This window comes from Simochromis diagramma, unplaced genomic scaffold (genome assembly GCF_900408965.1).
Source record: "Simochromis diagramma unplaced genomic scaffold, fSimDia1.1 OVJJ01000361.1, whole genome shotgun sequence".
Taxonomy (NCBI): domain Eukaryota; kingdom Metazoa; phylum Chordata; class Actinopteri; order Cichliformes; family Cichlidae; genus Simochromis; species Simochromis diagramma.
In genome coordinates, this window is record NW_024386860.1 from 9,912,063 (window position 1) to 9,932,021 (window position 19,959).

Consider the following 19,959-nt stretch of genomic DNA (forward strand, 5'->3'; position numbering starts at 1 on the left):
GTGTCCAATAGCGTGGGAGGCAAAGCGGTTATTAATCAGCAGCCAGCTTCCCCTATCTGGGTCGTTATGCAGCATCCTACGTGCTGGAACAGGATAAGAGTTGGAGGTTAAGTTTATGAGCCCGGGGTTGAGGATGTTACTGTACAGATCCTGCTCGCTCTTCTTCTGGGCCGAGAGCTGAGACGCAAAAACGCTTCAAGGAGCAACAAGCAAAGCCATGATGGTGCATTCATATACATGCTGTTGGTTTTCTTTTATTGATTTTGTTCTCGCTGTGCGTGTTTATTTTTTGTTCTGGTGTGTACTGTAAATGTTAATGTCCCTTGAGGCAGCTCCTTCGGGAGTCCTACGACTTCTTGGGGTCAGAAGGCTCTGCGTTTGTTTTTAATGACTTTCGTATCCAAAGTTCATTTTATTTTGCCCTGTTTTTAACGTTCTGCTGTCTCGGCTCCAAGTGCAACATCAATAACATCATCAGCTACACACTGGATGGGCTTAAGTGCCTTTGAAGTCAGGCTCCAGAATTGCTCATAACTTCATTTAGGAGTTTGGCTTCCACAGCTAATTTAATTTGATGACCAAGTGTAATAACCTTGTGTGAATATCAACTAATGCTCACAGGACTTGCAAGCCTCTTTGTTTCCCCGTTTCCCTGCATTAGATAGGTAGGCAGGAGTGACAAGCTCCACCCAAATTAGATTCATATCACCTTATTTGGTGACAGCAAGCAATTAAATTACCTCATGTCTGCGCTTGCTGCAGCGCACAGCTGAGGAGCAAGCCTATCCCTTTGTAGCAACATGCAGAGCTGCCCTACCACTATTCCACTGGGTTATACATTTCTGACGGACACTGTATAACCACAGTATGAATCACTGTCACAATCACCACGGCTTCTAACCTGCAGTGTCTGTAAAGTATTCTAACACGAGTTCAGTTTGCTAGAAGAACCATCTGTTTCACTGGGCAGGATGATGGCAGTCGGGCAGACGTGGAAGAAACTCACTCGACAGGCACAGAAGCACAATGGTGCAATTTTTCTACCACAGCGAGACAGACTACGCAACAAGCAACGGAGTGAAATTTAGGAAGACAGATGAAGAGAGTGTGGAAGGGACAGACAAAGAGAAAGTGATGTGAAATTCAGTTCAAATAGTGTGCAAGCAGAAGTGCAACACAACCAAAGGGCTGAAGGAGGAAACGGAAAAGGAGCCTTACAACCAGAAAGCAGAGACTCCCCTTAGTTCACACTTGCCATAAATTATTAATGCGAGCACAGGAGAAATGAGTTCAGCAAACAGGGAGGGGAAGATGAAGCGCCAAGTGGCAAGTCCCCCAAGATATCCTCCAAAAATGGACTAGTCCCAAGAGGCCAGAAGTGACAGACTGCACAAACGCATTAACACTAGATATAAGACAAAGGGCGTAGCTTATGAAAAACAATGACTTCTTATGGGAACATTTTTAGCCACTTACATGAACATGTAATAAAAATACAAATGAATTCACGCTAACCAGTCGCACTAATTAAATTGAGCTATTCACACATATACACACTCCAATGGATACATCAGGGAGCAACTTAAGGTTCAGCATCTTGCCCGAGGATACTTTGGCCTGCAGACTGGGGCGGCCACCAATCGAACCAGCGATCTTTTGATTAATAGAGGACTTGCTCCAACTTCTGAGCTACAGCATCCCTAATGAACATGGTCTGGGATAAACATGGTCTGAGCTGGTACTAAGGGGTCCAAAGTGTGCCAAGAAAATATCTGCCCCACAACTACACCATAAGCATCCTGAACCACCAATAACGGCAGGATGGATCCATGTTTACACGTCTCAACAGACCAGGCAACATTTTTCAATCTTCTGTTGTCCAATAGAGTTGAGCCTGTGCAAACTGTAGCTTTCGCTGTTCTTAGCTGACAGGAGTGGCACCGTGTTTGGTCTTCTGCTTCAAAGTTTAACCTGTTGTGTGTTCAGAGATGCTCTTATGCATACGCTGGATGTAACAAGTGGTTATTTGAGTTACTGTTGCCTTCCTATTAGCTCAAAGCCCATTCTCCTCTGACCTTTAACCCCAACATTTTCACCCAGGGAACTTCCCGTCACTTAATATTTTCCCTTTAGGGTCTCGAAAAGGGCTATATAAATGCAATCCATTATTTATTGGACCACTTTCTTGAAACTCTAGATTTGGTTATGTGGGAAAATCCCGATAGCTCAGCAGTTTCTGAAATACTCATCTCATCTGACACCAACAAGCACGCCACATTAAAAGTCTCTTAAATAACCTTTCTTCCCATTCCAACGCTCAGTTTGAACTTCAGTAGGTCATCTTGACCATGTCTACGTGTCTAATTGCATAAAGTAGCAGGCATGTGATTAGATATCTGCATTACCCTGACAGTCGAACACATGTACCTAATAAAGTGGTCGTGATTGTAAATTGAACTCAATGTTCAAGCTTTTATTTTTCAAATGATTCATTTAAAAAAAACATCAAAAGTCAGATTAATCAACGTGTGATTTTACTCCTGCTTTGAAGCAGCTGTTCAGCTTTGGGTTTTTACTGGGTTTACATTCATTTTAGTCCTCACCCCCAGATGCAAGGATGGAAAACAACACCAATCCTCTAATGTGCATAGATGGATTATGGGTGCCAGACTGGTATGCCATAGGGGTAAAAAAATGAATAATGCTAAACCTAGAAAGAAACACTTTAGCATTAATATTAATGGTGCTTTTTGTCACTGTGACAACTCCACCACTGTCAGCCTGGCCTGCCTGTGGCAGCCTGTGCCAAACATGAGCCCTCTGTTTGTTTAGGTTTGGGCTTTTCTGCTCTGTTAGCTCCTTTAGCTCTGTTAGCACTGCACGTTCACCCGTGTGTCAACTCCCCTGCAAAAATAAGTCTGTTCGCCCTCGGCCAACAGACCCCTACATGTGGAACCGCACTGCTGTTACAGACTGTTTCACAGTAAGAACACAAGTATCCAAATCTTAGCCAGCTGCTGAAAGAAACACAAAACACAGATGACTCAGGGTTTTGGTTTTTTTTAAACAAGTTGTTCCTCTCATGCTGCATAAATCTAACATGTCAAGCCCGATGCTTTTCATCTCAGTGGTACTCATTAGATGGTGGATGCTGAGCATTGAGGTCAACGTGTCACATTAAACCCTATTTTTTTGAACACACCAGCAGCCACAGCACTGCGACAGAATACAAATTCAAAAATGGCGATTTCTTCTTTTTTAACTGGCTGGATTGTTAATAAAACTAATTAAGTGATACCTATTTGCCTCCTCGCTATTTTCAATTACACATGTGCATGATACGACATTACATTATAGGCCACAATCAGATATGAAGCTTTCATTTCCAGCAGTGATTAAAACACTTTTGTCAGGTGTCAAACTATAAAGTAGATAACAAAAAAAATAAAATAAAATAATTGGACCCTCGTGCCACTCAGAGCCGTGCATCCCCCAACATGCGTATCCTTTTTTAATTAAGTCGCTATGGAAATTGAATTTTTTTTTGCGGGATATGCCATTTCTTCCTTCCACCGCACCTCTTGAGCACACTGCCTTGAATAACCATCTGTAACCTAGATTTCATGCATGCTCTGCTCCCACACCAAATACCTCTCTAAATATCCGATTCCATCACAGCAAGACGGACCAACTGCAGCAACCTGAGGATCAAGCAGGAAAAGTACTGCTCGCTAGTGATATTATGTCTGCGTATACTACAACACCTTTCATCTGAATGTATGAAATACATAGAAAAAAAAAAAAGCATTTTCAGGTGTTTGTGTGGCTAACAGCAAAGTGATATGATTGGGAGTAACATGCTTTATTCCCAACAAGCAACAATATCGACAAAACTAAAGCAGCAGCCAAAGAAGCTGCCTCAAGGCAGACTGATAGCCCGTTTCCACCAACAACATTAAAGGAAGTAGCCATAATGAGCAGATTAAACTAGATCTACACGCATTTCTCTTCCTCTTCCCTTCTTCCTTTGAAGCCCTAGTTGAAAAAAGAAAAAAAATCTGGGGGGGGTGAGAGGTGAGGGGGGCTATGATCCTGAATAATCTGACTAAACAGGAGATTAGTTTCATATTATATGCATGGTGAAATGTCTTGCTGAGGAAAAAGCCTTCAGGACCTTTTGCATCTTTGGAGGTCGACGGGCTGTTTTCTGACTCTTATGTGCTTACCCCAAATGTCACGTAAAATCCAACTGCTCTCTGCCTTGTGTGCCCCAAACTATTCTACAGACTTAAACCGGTTTTAAAAATAGTTAATTTATAGAATTAATAAATTAATTAATATCATTAATTTATGTTTATATCTAAAAATATAGAAAATAAGCAGAAGAAAGAACAGATGCTGAATGGCACCATCAGATTTAATTCACTCCAGTCAGCATATAGTCACCTCTTGTAAAGACTCAGTGGGCCTCAGAGGTCCTCGAGCAAACTGTGCTTAAAGCACCACACACACACACACACGCGCACACACACACACACACACACACACACAGGCCCACGCACAGGCATACACACTCAGTTGCTGTTGTTTTGTCCGAGCCTCCTGCTGCTGATTCTGCTTGCCTCGACTCTTCAGCTAATGGTCACTGCAGAATTAATTGCAAGCATCCATCTCATTTTACTTGGAAAACACAACACCGTAAGCCTCCCACGGACTCGCATACATGCATTTTGTGCTCTGTACCCCCTCGAGACGAGTCTGTTTTTCATTCCCGAAACTTTTTCCATTAGACTCAGTCCTCTGCTGAGAGCCTGGAGTTTTGGAAGAAAGCAAGCACACAGATGCTTCACATTTCATCTACAGGGTGAATGCAGTGCACTGACAAGTGTTAGAATAACTTCCAGATATAGTAAAATAACTCGAAACATCTGTGATTCCTTAAAGCTGATCTCAGAATGACAGAAAACGAAACCTACATAAAATTAAAACTGAAAAACAAAATACACGAGGAAATGCCAAAAAGTTACAAAACAAGTCCCCCATTCGCTCGATTGGCTCCATTTCACAGCTTCACACCTTGAACTGCTGTATTTGTCATACCTGTGTACTCAAGTTTTCATTTTTTTTTTAAGTTATGAGCAATATTGCATGCGTGTTCATGTTTAGTCATATAAAGTTGTGGCTTATCTGGCAAAAATCTGTCTTGTTTAGTCTTCCTGATCATCCCAGAGCTCATGTTTCTTACCCTATTAAAAGGTGAGGTGATCAAATTGCCATGTGCGCTGATCAGCCAAAAGAACGGCATTAAATTCCCTCAATACAATGTTCATCTGGGAAACGCCTACCTAAACATCACTGCAAAGAAAGCAACCCCTCCCCCAAAGACAACAGCTTACCCCAGTAAGACAATGCACATAACGACACCACAAAAACAGCTTGGGAATGCCTCAAAGAGTACAAGAGCCATAGGCGTTAACTGGGCTTTGACTTTTGTTTGGTCTCCAAACTCCCCTCGCCAGATCCCAATCTGACGGAGCATTTGTAGGATGCAAATAAGAAGCCTGACTCACTGAGGCAACATCCCACAATGCACAGGACCCGAGAGAGCCGTTTTGGCAACTAGGGGGTGTATACACAATATTAAGCAGGAGGTATTAATGTTGTCACATAACTGATATGAGCCACAGGCTGTTCCACAAATATAATTCTCTTAACTCTAAACTGAAAAGCAGATTGGCTGACCTTTGGTTTACAGCTTCAGGTTTGTTGCACTGCTGGCTATCTTAAACTGTAATGTCAGACTGTACTGACCCTGTTGCAGTGACCATGTTTGTCACTGCAACAGGGTTTAAAAAAAACAAAACAGAAAATATTACAGGAACGCAAGAACACCAAAGGTTTGCTTATTTGAACAAAGGGGAAAATCTGTGGCTACTTTTCAAGTAGCAAATAATTAACACTAGAGGGAAAAGCTGCATTTATATTCCAACATGTTTTGTGCTACTTTTAAACAGTATTGAGCTCAAGCCTCAAGTGCATTCAGTATTTGAATATTAGATATTTTACATGCACGCGAGCAGCACCGCACTCCCTAACCCTTTCCCATTTTTACATTACATCAATAAAAACAAGCGTCACTCCGACCTGAAAGTTTGCAAATTCTCATACCAATTAATCTCCAATAACAACCGATAGTTAAAGAGACTAGGTCTTCCTGATTTGCCTGGGACCAAACACAAATAAACTGAGCTGTTGCTAAGTCACAAGCCTGCGTTCAGATAGAGAACTCATGAGGTTCGGGCACACGTCCAATCTCAAGGCCGGACTGATTGGGAATACACACTCGTGCAGTTAAAACTCAGTAAATTATTCATTCACGTCTACCATCAGTTTCTCTTTATGTCAGTCTAAAAGGCAGGTTTCATTAAAATTTCCCAGCTTAGACATATTGCACTTTGCCACAATTAAGGTTCTTTTATGAAATGTGTGTAATTAATATTATGATGTTGAAAATTGCTGCCGTGTCATTACTGTGTAATCATTTTCAAAATGCACGGTGAATTCGAGTAAATTAAAAGTAGCATGATCTCAGCTAGCTACACTGTTTTTTTCCTCCCTTGTAGGTAAAAGACATCTTCAGCTCGGTCACCCAGAGATGTCATTAGAAGAGTTGTTTTCATTTCTATCTTAATTCCATTGTGTGTCTGGAAGACCACGACAGACGAGATAATGAGAGAGTGGATGAGCAGGCTCAGATCTTCTGGGGGAGGTTTAGCTAGCAGCAGGTTTCCACTCTAACGGTGGGCCAAATTAACTAAGATTGATCACTGTTAGCACATAAAGTCTGAAGTCTAATTAGATCATCTGCATGAATCTGAAGCACTGTAGTACAAACTTAAAGGACTAAGGTGAAAACTGACTTTCCTCACAACAGGCGCCGATTATGCGACTATGCACTAAGTGGCTTGTTGACTGGCTGGCAGATTCTGTGCAGGGTTGCAATTAATAGGTATGTTTCATTGGTTAGTTTGTTTGTTTTTTTAAATATAAAATTACTTTTATCTTTAAAATTTAAAGAAAAAAGGCCTATCTGGTCGTTTGAGGGCTCACAGTTGGAAGCCTTTGGAAGTGTGCCAGTTAGCCATGAAAGCTGAACAGACGCCATACAACTGTTATCAGCATTGTACAACGTTTTGACTACAGCAGAACACACAAGTTCTCCACTCAAAGATAGATATTTTAAAAAAGGAGAGATATCTGTGTCCTAGATGCTAATTAAACGGTTACTTTGCATGGCTCCGAAGATAAAACTGCAGTCCTGGCTTAAATTAAATGGATGCATGTCCATGTGGGACATTTACTAATGGACATTTTTATTTGACTTCATCTTATATTTGAGCTTTTACTGGTCAGCAGTTGTGAATTTTTGCTGTAGCTACTCTGGTTGTTTTAAATGCTAGAGTAATACTAAGGTTAGTGAGATTTAAGGTTGCACGATTTTGTTTCAGTTCCTGTATTTGAATATAAGGAGGGGCAAACAATAAGAGAAAACCTCTGACATGTACAGAGAGGACAGACTCTTTTATGCTGTGGTAAAAGGTTTTGTGTAGATTGTTTGGGTCTCTTTAGAAATATGGGTTGCTGCATGTCAGTGCAAAGTTGCTCTAAGCGATCAACCCTCTTGTGTGATGAAACATTTCTGTTGTAAAGGGTGTGATCTCTTTCAGGATTACAAGTCACCGAAGAGTTGGATGACTATGAACGACACGTTACTCTTATTCTACGAGCCATTGGCATCAATAGTTCTCAGTCTAACCTAACACATATGATCTAAACCAGCATGTTAGACCGTCCTCTCCGCCATGATCACTGAAATACCAAAGAGACTTGGAGAACTGATGCAAAGACCACCAAAGTTGTTTTCTAGGCATGTTCAAGAAACCTTTTCTCTTTTCCAGGTATGAATGGCCAGTTTAAGGTCATGCCAAAGCATCTCAGTTGGATTAAAGTCCGGACTTTGACTAGGCCACTCCAAAACCTTCAATTTAGTTATTTTTTCCATTCAGAGCAGGGCTTGCTGGCATGTTTCAGCTCTTTGTTCTTCTGAATAACCAAAGTGTACTCGATTTCAGAAAATGATGGTCTGATGGTTGGACACTGACTTTCAGGATTTTCTAGTAGAGAGCAGAATTCAGTTACTGAAAATCGTCCCAGTCCTGATGCAGCAAAGCAGCCCCAGACCACCACACTACCACCACCATGTTCGACTGCTGGTATGACGTTCTTTATGAAATGCTATGTCAGGTATATTCCAGACATAACTTGATGCAAACCTTCCAAAAGGGTGAACCTTTGTCTCGTCAGTCTACAGAATATTTGCCCAAAACTCTTGGGAATCATCAGGATGTGTCTTTTTTTTTGGCAAATGTCTCTTTCTTATTTATGAATCATGAACTCTGACCTTAACTGGGAAAAGTGAGGCCTACGGTTCTTTAATGTTGTTGTGGGTTAATTTTTTCCTTCTGGATGAGCCACCGATGCGCTCTTGGAGTAATTGCGGTCAGACAACCACTGCTGGGAGGGTTCACCAGTATTCAAAATTTTCTTCATCTGTGGATATTGGCTCTCACCGCGGTTGAGTGGAGTCCTGAAGAAACGGCTGTGATATTCTTTACAGTTTTTAATCTACTTTACTTTGACAGAAAGGTTTGTTTTAAGGGATTTCTTAATTCAGCAGGTCTGGCAGTTTTCAGACCTGGATCTGGCTCCTGAAACTGAACTCAGCTTTCCAAAGAAACATAATTAATCACGATGAATTCATGAATTTACAAGGAGGAGCAATTACTTTATCACACAGGGTCAAGTAGGTTTGAATAGCTCTTTACTCTTAATAAATAAAATCATTTAAAAGCATTTTGGATTTTCTGAGGCATACGAGAATGACGCAAATATATTTTCACCCTACTGTAATGTATTGTTTCTTCAGAATATGCAGCTGTAACTTCTCTGATGGTTTACAAATAGTACAAGGGGCTTTGTTAATAAATAGGAAGTTTAAAAAAATAGCACAGCCTATTCATTCTCACACTACCGCATTATAACACCAGTATCAGTTCAGCATTAGAGGGAATTTTGCTCACGTTTAACATACATGTTATTTCTACAAAAGTGAAAGCCAAAGTGTTACTTTTTCTCCGGAAGCTCAACACAGACCAATTTGTTTTTCCTCAAGTTGAGCACGATGCCCCGTATCCTCGAGCTGTCACAGTTGATTAAGTGACACGACACATCTGGAGTTCTCAAAAAAAAAAAAAAAAAAAAAAAAAGGGAAAAAGAAAAAACGTTACCCACATTCACTTCCGAAACTGGACGAGGAGTTACACCCATTTCCTGTTGTCGAAGCTCTCTGTATCATCACCCACCCTTCTCTGAATGACAAAACAAAAAGTTCAGAGTTTCTTTCTCTGGAGGTAATAAAAAATTCCCAACATAAAACAAAACTCTGACACTGCCTCACAAATGGGCTTTGAATGTAAATTAAAGCAGACAACAGATTAAGTTAGAACATCACACGAGAAAAAAAAGAAAGTAGTTTTCAGGATATTAAATGTTTAGAAAGATTATATTGAGAGAGTATATTTACTCAACACTTACATGTTATGGGGGGTTCTAGCTGTACTTTTTAAGTAAACGATTTCTGTCAATAGCAATTTTGAAAAGCTCATAAATGTTCCCTCTGTGGCAGCTGCTCTCCAGAACAGGAGTACTTTGAGTGATATTTCGCTGAGCACTGACAGTTCAATTTCAACTGCCTTGGTCAAGATAAATATCTAAGAGACTCGGAGGGTTTACTTATTCTAAAAATGCATCACACGGGCGCATCTCTCCACATCAAGCCGCGTCTGTTCGGTGCAAGAAATATGATGAAAAACCTTTGTCCTACACTTCTCATCCGATTAATGATTAACAGACTGGTAGTGCTCACATGCACAAACAGTCATTAGCAGACTATCACATCAGTTTGTTTTTAAACTGCCTTTCCAGAGACTTGTGAATGAATGAAAATTGCAATTATCTTGCAAGCCTATCATCCAACCTTGATAGAAAAGAAAGAAATCTATATGGGTCCCTAATGAGCACTGAGCACCATTGCTGTCATTTGATTAGGGGCTTAATTGTGATAATAATGAACAAATACACCCGGCTCTGGCTAAAACGGTCTTGTAAGCATTCAGCTAATTAATGGCAATTTGCCCACTGATGCCAATGAAGAAGAAAATCGCTAGGGAGACACATTTTCCCCATTCAACCCACAGAAAACTAGACAGCACTGTGCTGACCGTGAAGATGCTCTAGCAAACTTTCCACAGTAACTTATTGTTCCCGCCGTGGCAGAAAACATGAGCCTGGCCAACAAAAGTTGATGCTGTCTTCTGTGGATCCGGCTAAATTGTAGGTCAAATGCTTGACAGCATTATTCAGCCATCTTGAAAGTAGGCTGAAACCATGTCACAACACAACAACAACAATGCAGACAGGCCAATCTGCAGCGACAGTAGCCGGGTAGCTCACGCTGACTCTCTGGTGATGCAGAGAAGGGGATGGTTGGCAGAGCTCTGGCAGTAAACATGCCCGAGGACACACATAGCCGAGATGCAAGGAGGAAGAACACAGTCAGTGACAGCGCTTTCTAAAACGAAGAAAATCACAAGTACACAGACGACAAAGACAGACGGGATAAGGACGACATATGAGGGTAAGCCAGGTCCTTAATGTCTGTACCCTGTGAACATAGCCATCCATGTTGTTTCTGACCAATTAGGCAGGCATAAAGGCAAGAGGCTGGAACTCAGCTGGGGGCTCAAAGAGTCTGCTGGTTACATCTAGGCCACTCTTCTCCACTCCTTCTTTCCCTGCCTGAGCAGCAAGGCCAAAGAGGGAACGTGGGGGTTAGAAGCGGTGGGGGCAATTTCATCCGGCACCTAGCAAAGGACATCACGCAGAGTCTGCAGCAAACAAGGCCAAGGCCTGGACCCTTCATCTTTGCAATTTTCTTCATCTGTAGCACGCAAGCACACACACACACACACGCAGAGCCAGGCATCATACAATGGCCAAAACTCAAGGAGGCTGAAAGCATGTGTGCAACAAGAAGATTTTTGCCACGAGGGAGTGCTTTTGAAAGAAGACGGCAGTCCACATACATTCACAGAAATGGCAACAAACAGTCACAAAGGCTGCTTCTGTCATCCTTTGTTGTTATTATGGAGCTAATAATGTCTGCCAGAGCAGTCAAAGAGGGCAGATAATGGTTGGGAAAACATGATTATACGCTCTTATTTATTTAAGCCTAAAAGTGGTGTGAGACTATGATGTATGATCATGATATACAACATGATATATAACTTCTGTAGCTAGAAACTGGGAAGTTTTGGCCTTATCAAAAACCTACTGCCCCAGGAGGGAACACTATGGAGCATCCAGTCAGGAAAAAAAAAAAAAAGTGTTTCTCTGCTGTAATCACAGGCCTTCAGAAGCCAGGATTAAGATATATACACACTATGACCTCATTATGTCAGCAACGCTGTGAACTCAGGATAAACGAGCTTCCATGGAACCTATTGCAACATCACAGCAATGGAACGGGTGATGGTTTAAAAAAGGTTTTTGGACCGTGTAACAAAATCTGAGTAAAGTGGAAATTTACTTATAAGAAAGACACACGACTGCTGACAAGAGCACAGCTCCGCTGTTTGAGTACAGAGTCTAAGTGCGGCATAAAGTGGTCCCGACCTTAAGTCTTGACAGTCTAGTTTCTCTGGTAACTGATGTAAAACCCTTTAGGCTATAGTAAACATTGCCAGCAGGACTTCGAACAGCAAACAGACAGGCAGATAAAATGTAAAAGCTTGTGCAAATATGGACAGGGACAAATGACAAGGAGGTTGGGGGGATAACAGCTGGATTTTCGCTCTGTAACAAGTGAAAACATCTGCAAACTGTTGACCAGGCCACATTATCAGGAAAGTCTAATAGCTGTGTGCAATTTCAACTGACAAACATTTTAAAAATGGACAGAACCGAGCTGTCACACAACCACACACACAAAATGCTGTAAAAAAAATACCAAACCTAAACTGCACTATTATAAAATTCTGGTTGAACATGTGGACTTTTTAGCCCCTCCCTTGTCAAATAATCCTCCACTTCCTGTTGTAATCTAAACCAACACACACTCAAAGACACGCAGCGCATGGAAAAGCAGACACGAAAATAAACAAATATACTTGTACAAAGCAGCCCATCTGCACATCTTAGCCATCTACAAAGCGTTTCGTTTGAATGCCCTGCACAAGAGATATGTACGTACACACAAGCGCACTCGCACACAGAGATACACACCTCTTGAAAAGCATGCCTAAACAGAGAAACTTTCCCTGAAGCTAGTGCCCTCACCACAAAGGAAATCCAGGAAGAAAACTGCCATGAATGCAAAAGGATGGAAGCTAACATCTCCCTCTTTTCACGTGCATCCTTCCTTTTCCTCTCTCCATTTCACCTGATCACTTACTTCCTGCAGTGATTGCCTGGGGAAAGACCTGGTGCCGTGTAGTTTAATCAGCTTTTATCACCTACAGAAAAAAGCAACTGTGGTGGCTCTGATGGGGGAAATTTTTCCCTATCTTACCGTTATTCCCAATGACTGTATATATATATATGCATGTGTTTTCTACAATCATTGGTTTTTCTGCAGAGCACACACTTCCTAGACGAAGATAGGTTGACCTTTAAGGTCATCAGCTGTGGATTCAATGCCCAACTGTCCAAAACAGTTTTAAGTTGTGTCCCTGCAGGTGACTCATTATTTAGTCCACTTAAGGCTACACAAGGAAAGCAACTGCAATAAAAGAAACGAATCATCGCTGCATCACATTGGTAGAAGATGCAGAATAGCAGCATGCTGACATTTTCTCCCTTAGATATCAAGCATCATATTTAAAAAAGGTATGCTTGATTACTAGTACTCATCATTTTATTTGTGTACAATGCACGGGGATGACAAATTGTACATTGATGCAAAACAAAGGCAAAGAAAAGTATTCATGTTTGTAAATTATTAAAATACCAAAAACCCTCTTTGAACGTTTAGTGGAAAGTGGCCGTGCATTCACAGCTACAACCGGCATCGTGCAAATATCTGCGTTTGCTTGGTCATTAAGTAATAGGTGCTGTTCTGTGATACTTTGAGTTTTCATCTAATCAGACTCAGTATGCAGTTTAAATAATCAGCAGCTTAGATATTTAATGTTCCTCTATAAACACTCTGCAAATGTCATCTCACTACTATAACTGAGTGTATTGTTTTTCGCTGAAGCTTTCGCAATGCAAGGTTACGTCACATGATCTCAATTTAGTTTAACACCGCCAACACATTGGTGACTTTGCAACAATCTTCTATGAAACAACAGCAGGAGACTTTCAGTATATCCAGCAGTGAGCTGAAAAGTGACGAACCTATAAGAATAATGAGTCACAACCATATTCACTGCTTGTAAGTGAGCAAAAATGCCTTGATAGACAAGTGGGTAGAACACAAGCCCAGATGCAGTTTCAGGTTCCCTAGATTGATTCACAACCAGAAATGTTGTGTCTTTCTCCAGTATGTCTAATATTTTTGGTCCAAAATGTTCCAATGTAGCCATCAAAGATCTGTCCAAGACTTCCTGACTTCATTGTTTAACCAGTGCTGGTTATTTAAAAGGGAAAAAAAGTGACCAGGTAACCAGCGCCACAAATCCCATCCCAACAGATTCTGCATATTCACATACAGATTCTATTTATGGAGATTAGGTAAATAATGGATCGCTTTGCTTGCCAGGCTTTGGTGTTGTCTCACTGCATTAACCGGTGACATTGCCCAGGTAGTGCTAAGTAGCCCAGAATAAAACCCACTAAAAAATTCTAATTTAGTACAAACTCAAGTTTCAGATCATAGATGAAAGGGTCGATTACTTCTTGTGTGGCGGAGGAGGCCGGAATCTGTGCTCAGCAACACTGACGGGTTTATAATATCTGCCTCAGCCGCCACTGACTTGCACAATATATCAATATCCAGCGGGCCGAGCGGCTCTCTCCCCACATAAACAGACCAAAGACAACGATGGGCTCACATTCCAAACTCCAGGCGCTGACATTTGCACAGCATCCGCAGAGGAGAAGAAAAGCACAAATGTTCCAGCTCTGTGGGAACACTAGCAGAGTGTAAGCCTTTTCTTAAGACTTTGTTCGTCTTCCGTTTCTTTCTTCTCTCTCAGCAGGCGGCCATTTTCCTGGCTCAGACTGGAGGTTGTTTGGCACACCTGATTCAGAGCAGAAGACAGCAGGGGAATGAGGGGCGGAGGGAGGTCACAACGCTCGGAGCCAGCCAGGAGGCGCCAGCTTAACGGCAGCGTTTTATTCAGACAGTCACCCAGCTCACTGGTCATTACGGCTATAAGGGGATTTCAGGTCCAGCTACAAGCTCACCTATTTGTGAGGCTTTGTGTTGGTTTTGTGTGAGTGTGCTCATGTTTGTGTCATACAGCGGTTCAGATTTTGGTCTCCCCCCACAATTATACTCTTAAAGAAGACTGAAACTTACACTTTACTTTAAAGTACCACTGTGTTGTCTGAAGGACAAATAAAACCGTTACTGTATCTAAAAATATGGCACACAGTGGCACTTTTTTTGACCAAAACGTATTCCAGGAGATTTCAGTTTTGCAGCTGATGCAGTTTCAGTTCACTTTTACATGACATCATTCAGTTTCTCTTTTTTGAAACGTAAAAAAAAAAAAACTACTAGTACCTTGGGAATTTTTAATGTCTTCTGGTAAATTCTGCTGGAAATAAAGCAATTTTCCCTGCAGCTGTTTACTCATCTGGAAGCTGAAGTAGGCAGATGAGGTCTGTGATGCTGCTGTTTGTTTGTTCACCTCGCTGACAGACTAACTGAAGGTGGTTTAACTAAAACTAAGCCGTCTTATCGCTGCTCTGTACTTTTTGCTGTCGTTTTACTCACTTTGTACTTTAAAAACTGTCTCACTTTATTTTTTTTTTGTTCAAATACACAAAAAGGGGGCTTTCCACTTCTCTAGCATACTGTTCATTATTGTGAATTGCACGCAGGCACGCACACACAGCCAGCTGACCAATAAATAGACTTGTCTCAAAACAGAACAGATGTACCTCATTTGATTGTTGTGATGCAGGTGGGCTCGGGCCTGGATGAATAAGCACAGTGACAACAAAACTGAAACTGTCAAACTTCTGATTTGTCCCCAAGCACTTGACAAACTAGTGCGCACACACACACACACACCAGCCCTGAAGAGTTTTATTGCTCCACTAGAGGAGGCTCTGCCACAAGAGGCTGCAGTGGCTCTGTCCTCTCACTGCAGTACTCAAAGCTGTCAACTCCATCTCCTCCATTCACATACATCTTATGTTAGAGGCCACATCACATTCTGCTTTACACAAGCAAAGAGCTTCATTTTCCTGTACCAGCACATCTCTGCTAAACATTCAGGTGACAGAGAAGAGAGCACATCACAGGCTTCACAGACACCACCTCTTAATGCAAAATTTGCTTTTTCTTCTTTTTCTTTAAATGTATGTGATGTCATGGAGACAACCACACGATGCAGAGGCTTCAGTCTGGATGTGCCTCAGAGCTCCCATCACTCCCTGACATCTCCTTTGCTCTGCAGTTGTGTTTGTTTGGCTGTGCTCTGGATCTGGATTACTGCACTCCAAGTTCTAACCTTACTGAATGTAAAGGACATCAGCAACAAAATGTGCATGCAGAAAAGGAAACCCCTCCTGTTACTCCAGGCACGCATTTTTGTGGTGCGATCTCTGCTATCCGACTTCTTATGCCAGAGCCAATGAGGCAGGAGTATAGGCATGCAGGCGACTCAGTGAGCCATAACGTCACAGAATTACAAATAGGAGGCTGTATGAAAATAACCCTTATCTTTATCCTGCTCAAGACTTTTGGTGGAGAGCGAACTTGTCCCAGAATTTGTTTCCGAAACACTTATAGCACTTTGGCAGTTCATCCTGAGGGCCTGATCCAGGGTTGGGCTGCCTTTAAACATTTGTAATGTGTGATCAGGCAGCCATTGTCCCTCGATTCACCCTCTCTTTGCCAGTGGACGCATACACACAGTGGAAGAAGGTGGGGAGTCTGCTTTCTAGTTGTTGGCATTTAAGAAAAACGATGCCCATTCACAGTTTGGGCATTGAGGCACTCAGTGGGCTGGACCAGAGCCTTTTTGTTAGCTTTGGGAGGGGGATACCCTCTCTCTGCATTCCATTACAGTGAAAAAAGGGAGTGCTTTTGCAGGGATGTAGACCACATTGTGAGTTTAGACGACTGGCAGCAAACAAAAAGCAAACATGTATTCTGAATGACAGATCCAGCTTCACAGAAACACACATTAGAAATACAAAAAAAGAGAGAGAGAAAGCATCAAAACATGTCAGTTTTATTGTTACAGTTGCTTTTTGATTTTGCATCTGTGAACCTGGACAAAACACAGGTTCACAATGTGTCAGCCTGTGTTGGCAGGGTGTATGTGAGCCTCCAGGAAACAAAACCCCCAAAAACTAAACAAGAGCACACAAAACAAAAAAAAGAAGCTGTTTGCAGCACTGCCAGCAGGCTTGAGATGATGGAAACTGCAGCAACAACAACAGCAAATAGCAAAAACATAAATTTGGCCAAGCACGCAGACCTGAAAGCATACAATGCAAGTGAGCACGGCTGACGTCTGCTCTTCAGCACTTTGATAAACGTCTCGGTTTATCGGAAACAAGATGAATATTCCACAACAATAAGTGGGCGTGGAGGGCGTGGTGAAAAATAACTTTTCCTCCGACGATTCCGACCCCGTGGCATGAATTTTGCAGAGCTCAGCTGAACGCACCAGGAAAGCAAAGTCACACTGACATTCACTTGAGAGAGCATCAAAAAGGAGGAGCTATGAGTCAGTGAGAGCTCAGTGCATGAGGGCAAATCACCCTCCGTTCTCTGACGCCTCAGTCATTATGGAGCACATCACCTCTGGGTATGAAAGGCATGTGAGCAGCGTGCGAGGGTGACACCAAGCTGGAAGCGAGAGTGACAACAGGACTTATGAGTGTCACATACCGAGGCTGAAACCCATCTGTAACACTCTGGCCAGCGATTACTCCCAACACACCCCACCTTCCCACTCCTACTACTCTTTCCCCTCATCACCAGCCTCGCTTGCCTTGAGTGGGTACAGATGTGTGAATCCTCAGACGCTCCCACTCTGGAGCCCTTATTGGACCCATAGGGCTCAACAAAGGCTGGCACACAGCTTGGAGAGCTCCTGGCCAAAGAGAAGCTGCACGCACTCCTATCATTTGCAGGCGATTGTGTGAGGCAGATACAGAGGTGCCACAGCTAATTTAAAGACTGTCACATGGGCAAATGAAATAATTGTTTAATAAGAAATATATAAAAAGATGCTATGTTCCCCTGCTATTCTAGTTTTGTGCACAAACGGGAGACCATTAAGTCCATCATTAGTCCAGAAACCGCTTTCTGTCTTTATTAATAGAACTCCAGCAGGAATTAAACTACGATAGTCAAAGGCGTTGGGTAAATTTAGACAAATAACATGACTGAAAAGGGCTTTATTTTGGCTGTTGGACAGCAGCTCAGTAAACAACAGCCACACTGCTTCTATAGAGATTGCCTGTATTGTGAGCCAAATTCGGGCAAGTCAGATTAAACATTGTAAATATAATTACTTCTTTCAAGAGTGAACGCCTGTTTTTTTCCACGTAAAAGCAGACTGCCATTTATCTGCTGTGTTAGTCTGTTGTGTTTTGACAGCATGAAAAAGCTCCCATTCAAAAGCAACATTAAAAACAGATAAAGCCACATAAACACAAAAGTATTGCTTGCAGCCTGTTCGGTCTATCTGATAGATTAGGCGTTATCTTGGATTATATCTGGCCTCGATTCCCCCCCCCTAAATGTATTGCTTTGTTTTTTCCCGTTAGGTTTACTTCTCATATCTCAACACAGCCTATGTTGTACTTGTGCCTATCACGTGCCAGTCATCCACCTCTTGCAGGAACATTGAACTTGATGTTCCGGCAGCAAAGTCACAGTGGCTTCCTTACCTCTTTGACTTTCTCCCGGCGCTCGTTGGTCTGCGGGTCGGCCGGTCTGCCGCTGTCTCTTCCCAGAGGGGGTTTGAACAAGCACCTTCTGAACTTCTTGTAACTAAAAGTATCCGAGTTGGCACCGTGGTTAGAGGATGTCACTTTCTCTGACGCGGACTCTGTCTTAGACCTGGAGAGGTTCAGATCCTCCTGCGCTTTGCCCCCGGCGAGCCGGACCTCGGTCGCCTCGTAAGAGACTGGGGGTTTGCGGCTCTGACTTTTCAGCTTGATGCCAGCCTCTCCTTTAGCCGAGGTCATGCCCTGGTCTTTGGGTCTTTTTAAGTGCTCCCTGACATCGTTCTCTGAGCCGGAGCCAACGGTGACTGGCTGGATCTCTGTCTTGGACAGAAAAATGCGTTTTAGTCGGACAGAGTCGGGCAAAAAGAAGAGGGCCCCAAAACACAGTGTTACCAAACCCGAGAGAAAGAGCAGAAACATGAATTTCTGGGACAGGCGCAGACCCATGCCCGATGCCGAGACACCGGGCAACTTTCGGAAAACCATTGAAAGTTTTCTTGAGACGTTGCCTTACAGCCGAGACAGTGTTTTGACAGTTTCCACTCCACTGAGCAGCTTCCCTGCTGCCCCGAGGCTTGCGTAAAAACTCAAAATGCGGGACTCCAAACACACCCCCCGTGACACTTGCAGAGTGGCATAAAGAGCTTGCCAGAGCAGTCTTTATCTCGCTATCGATTTGATCTGCATAAAGCGAAGGTTAGGCCTGCCCACATTCACAATTCAGCCTACCAATCATTTGGCAACACGAATCTGAAGATTTTCATCTATATAACGCAACCCGCCGGCATCAACACACTGCAGGATGCAGGGTCTAAAAAAATTAAAAGCATAAACAGCACAGGGCTTCCGGGATGATGAACAAATGGCACAGGCGTTCACTGAAACACTAAGCTATATTCATGGAAACAGCGCACGCCATGGGAACATATAAATGCACTTTTAAAGGAGATGATTGTGTGTCAGACCCCTGAACAAAGTTGCGACTCGATGCATTTTTCCACGCCGTGCAGATCATCAATAACACGCTGCCCTACGGTGCACAGCCTCGAGCGAACGGCACAGCATCGTTCCCTCGTCCCCGCTCACACCGACCCACGTTGCCGCATCACAAGCTCCTTAAAACACGTTTCAGAATCACGAGCCAATGTCGTTAGCGTCTGTGCTGGTGCAGCTGGTGCACGGGAACGCGTGTGTATTCCTGCCGCTCGTCTGTCAGATGCGCTCCTCCGTGCTCCCGTTTTCCCCTCTTCTTCTTCCCCCCTCTCACTGGCGTCAACACGCCGGGCGAAACAAATCGCCGGATGACATGAAAGAAGGCGGGTTTTGTCCCGTGCGAAGTTGTCCTAGCCCCCCCACGATCCAAAATCCGGAGAATAAACAAATCCACCGTCCAGTCCTCCGGTTCCCAACAAAGACAGACACCCCCGCCGCGTCGTCTCTCCAATACCCGGCCAACGTCCGCCCGCCGAGCCTGAGCCTAGCTCTCGCTCTCGCTCGCTTGTGGTGCGCACTTGTGTCGCCGTGCCGTGGACGTCCACGCTTGCGTAAAAAAAGCGAGAGGAGAGAGCTGGAAATGTAACATATAGTGCAGGCAGGAGGAGGAAGAGGAGGAGGGGGAAACGGTCCGCTGCTCGACAATCCAGTGGGCTGGTCGGATTTCTTGATGGAAATTCACAACAGCTTATCAAAACACAGTTA

At 43.0% G+C, this 19,959-nt stretch overlaps 1 protein-coding gene across 2 annotated transcripts in view; it reads right to left on the bottom strand.

Moving 5' to 3' along the window:
* Window positions 1-19,959, bottom strand: part of LOC120732655 (mannosyl-oligosaccharide 1,2-alpha-mannosidase IA) — a 192,202-nt gene extending 172,243 nt beyond the window's left edge. Inside the window, exon 1 of one of the 2 annotated variants that reach the window (XM_040030405.1) lies at window positions 18,202-19,959. In XM_040030405.1, the coding sequence (XP_039886339.1) occupies window positions 18,202-18,747 (546 nt within the window). In that variant the 5' untranslated portion in view covers window positions 18,748-19,959. The remainder of the gene's footprint in view (window positions 1-18,201) is intronic. The other variant, XM_040030406.1, reaches the window with a different exon arrangement.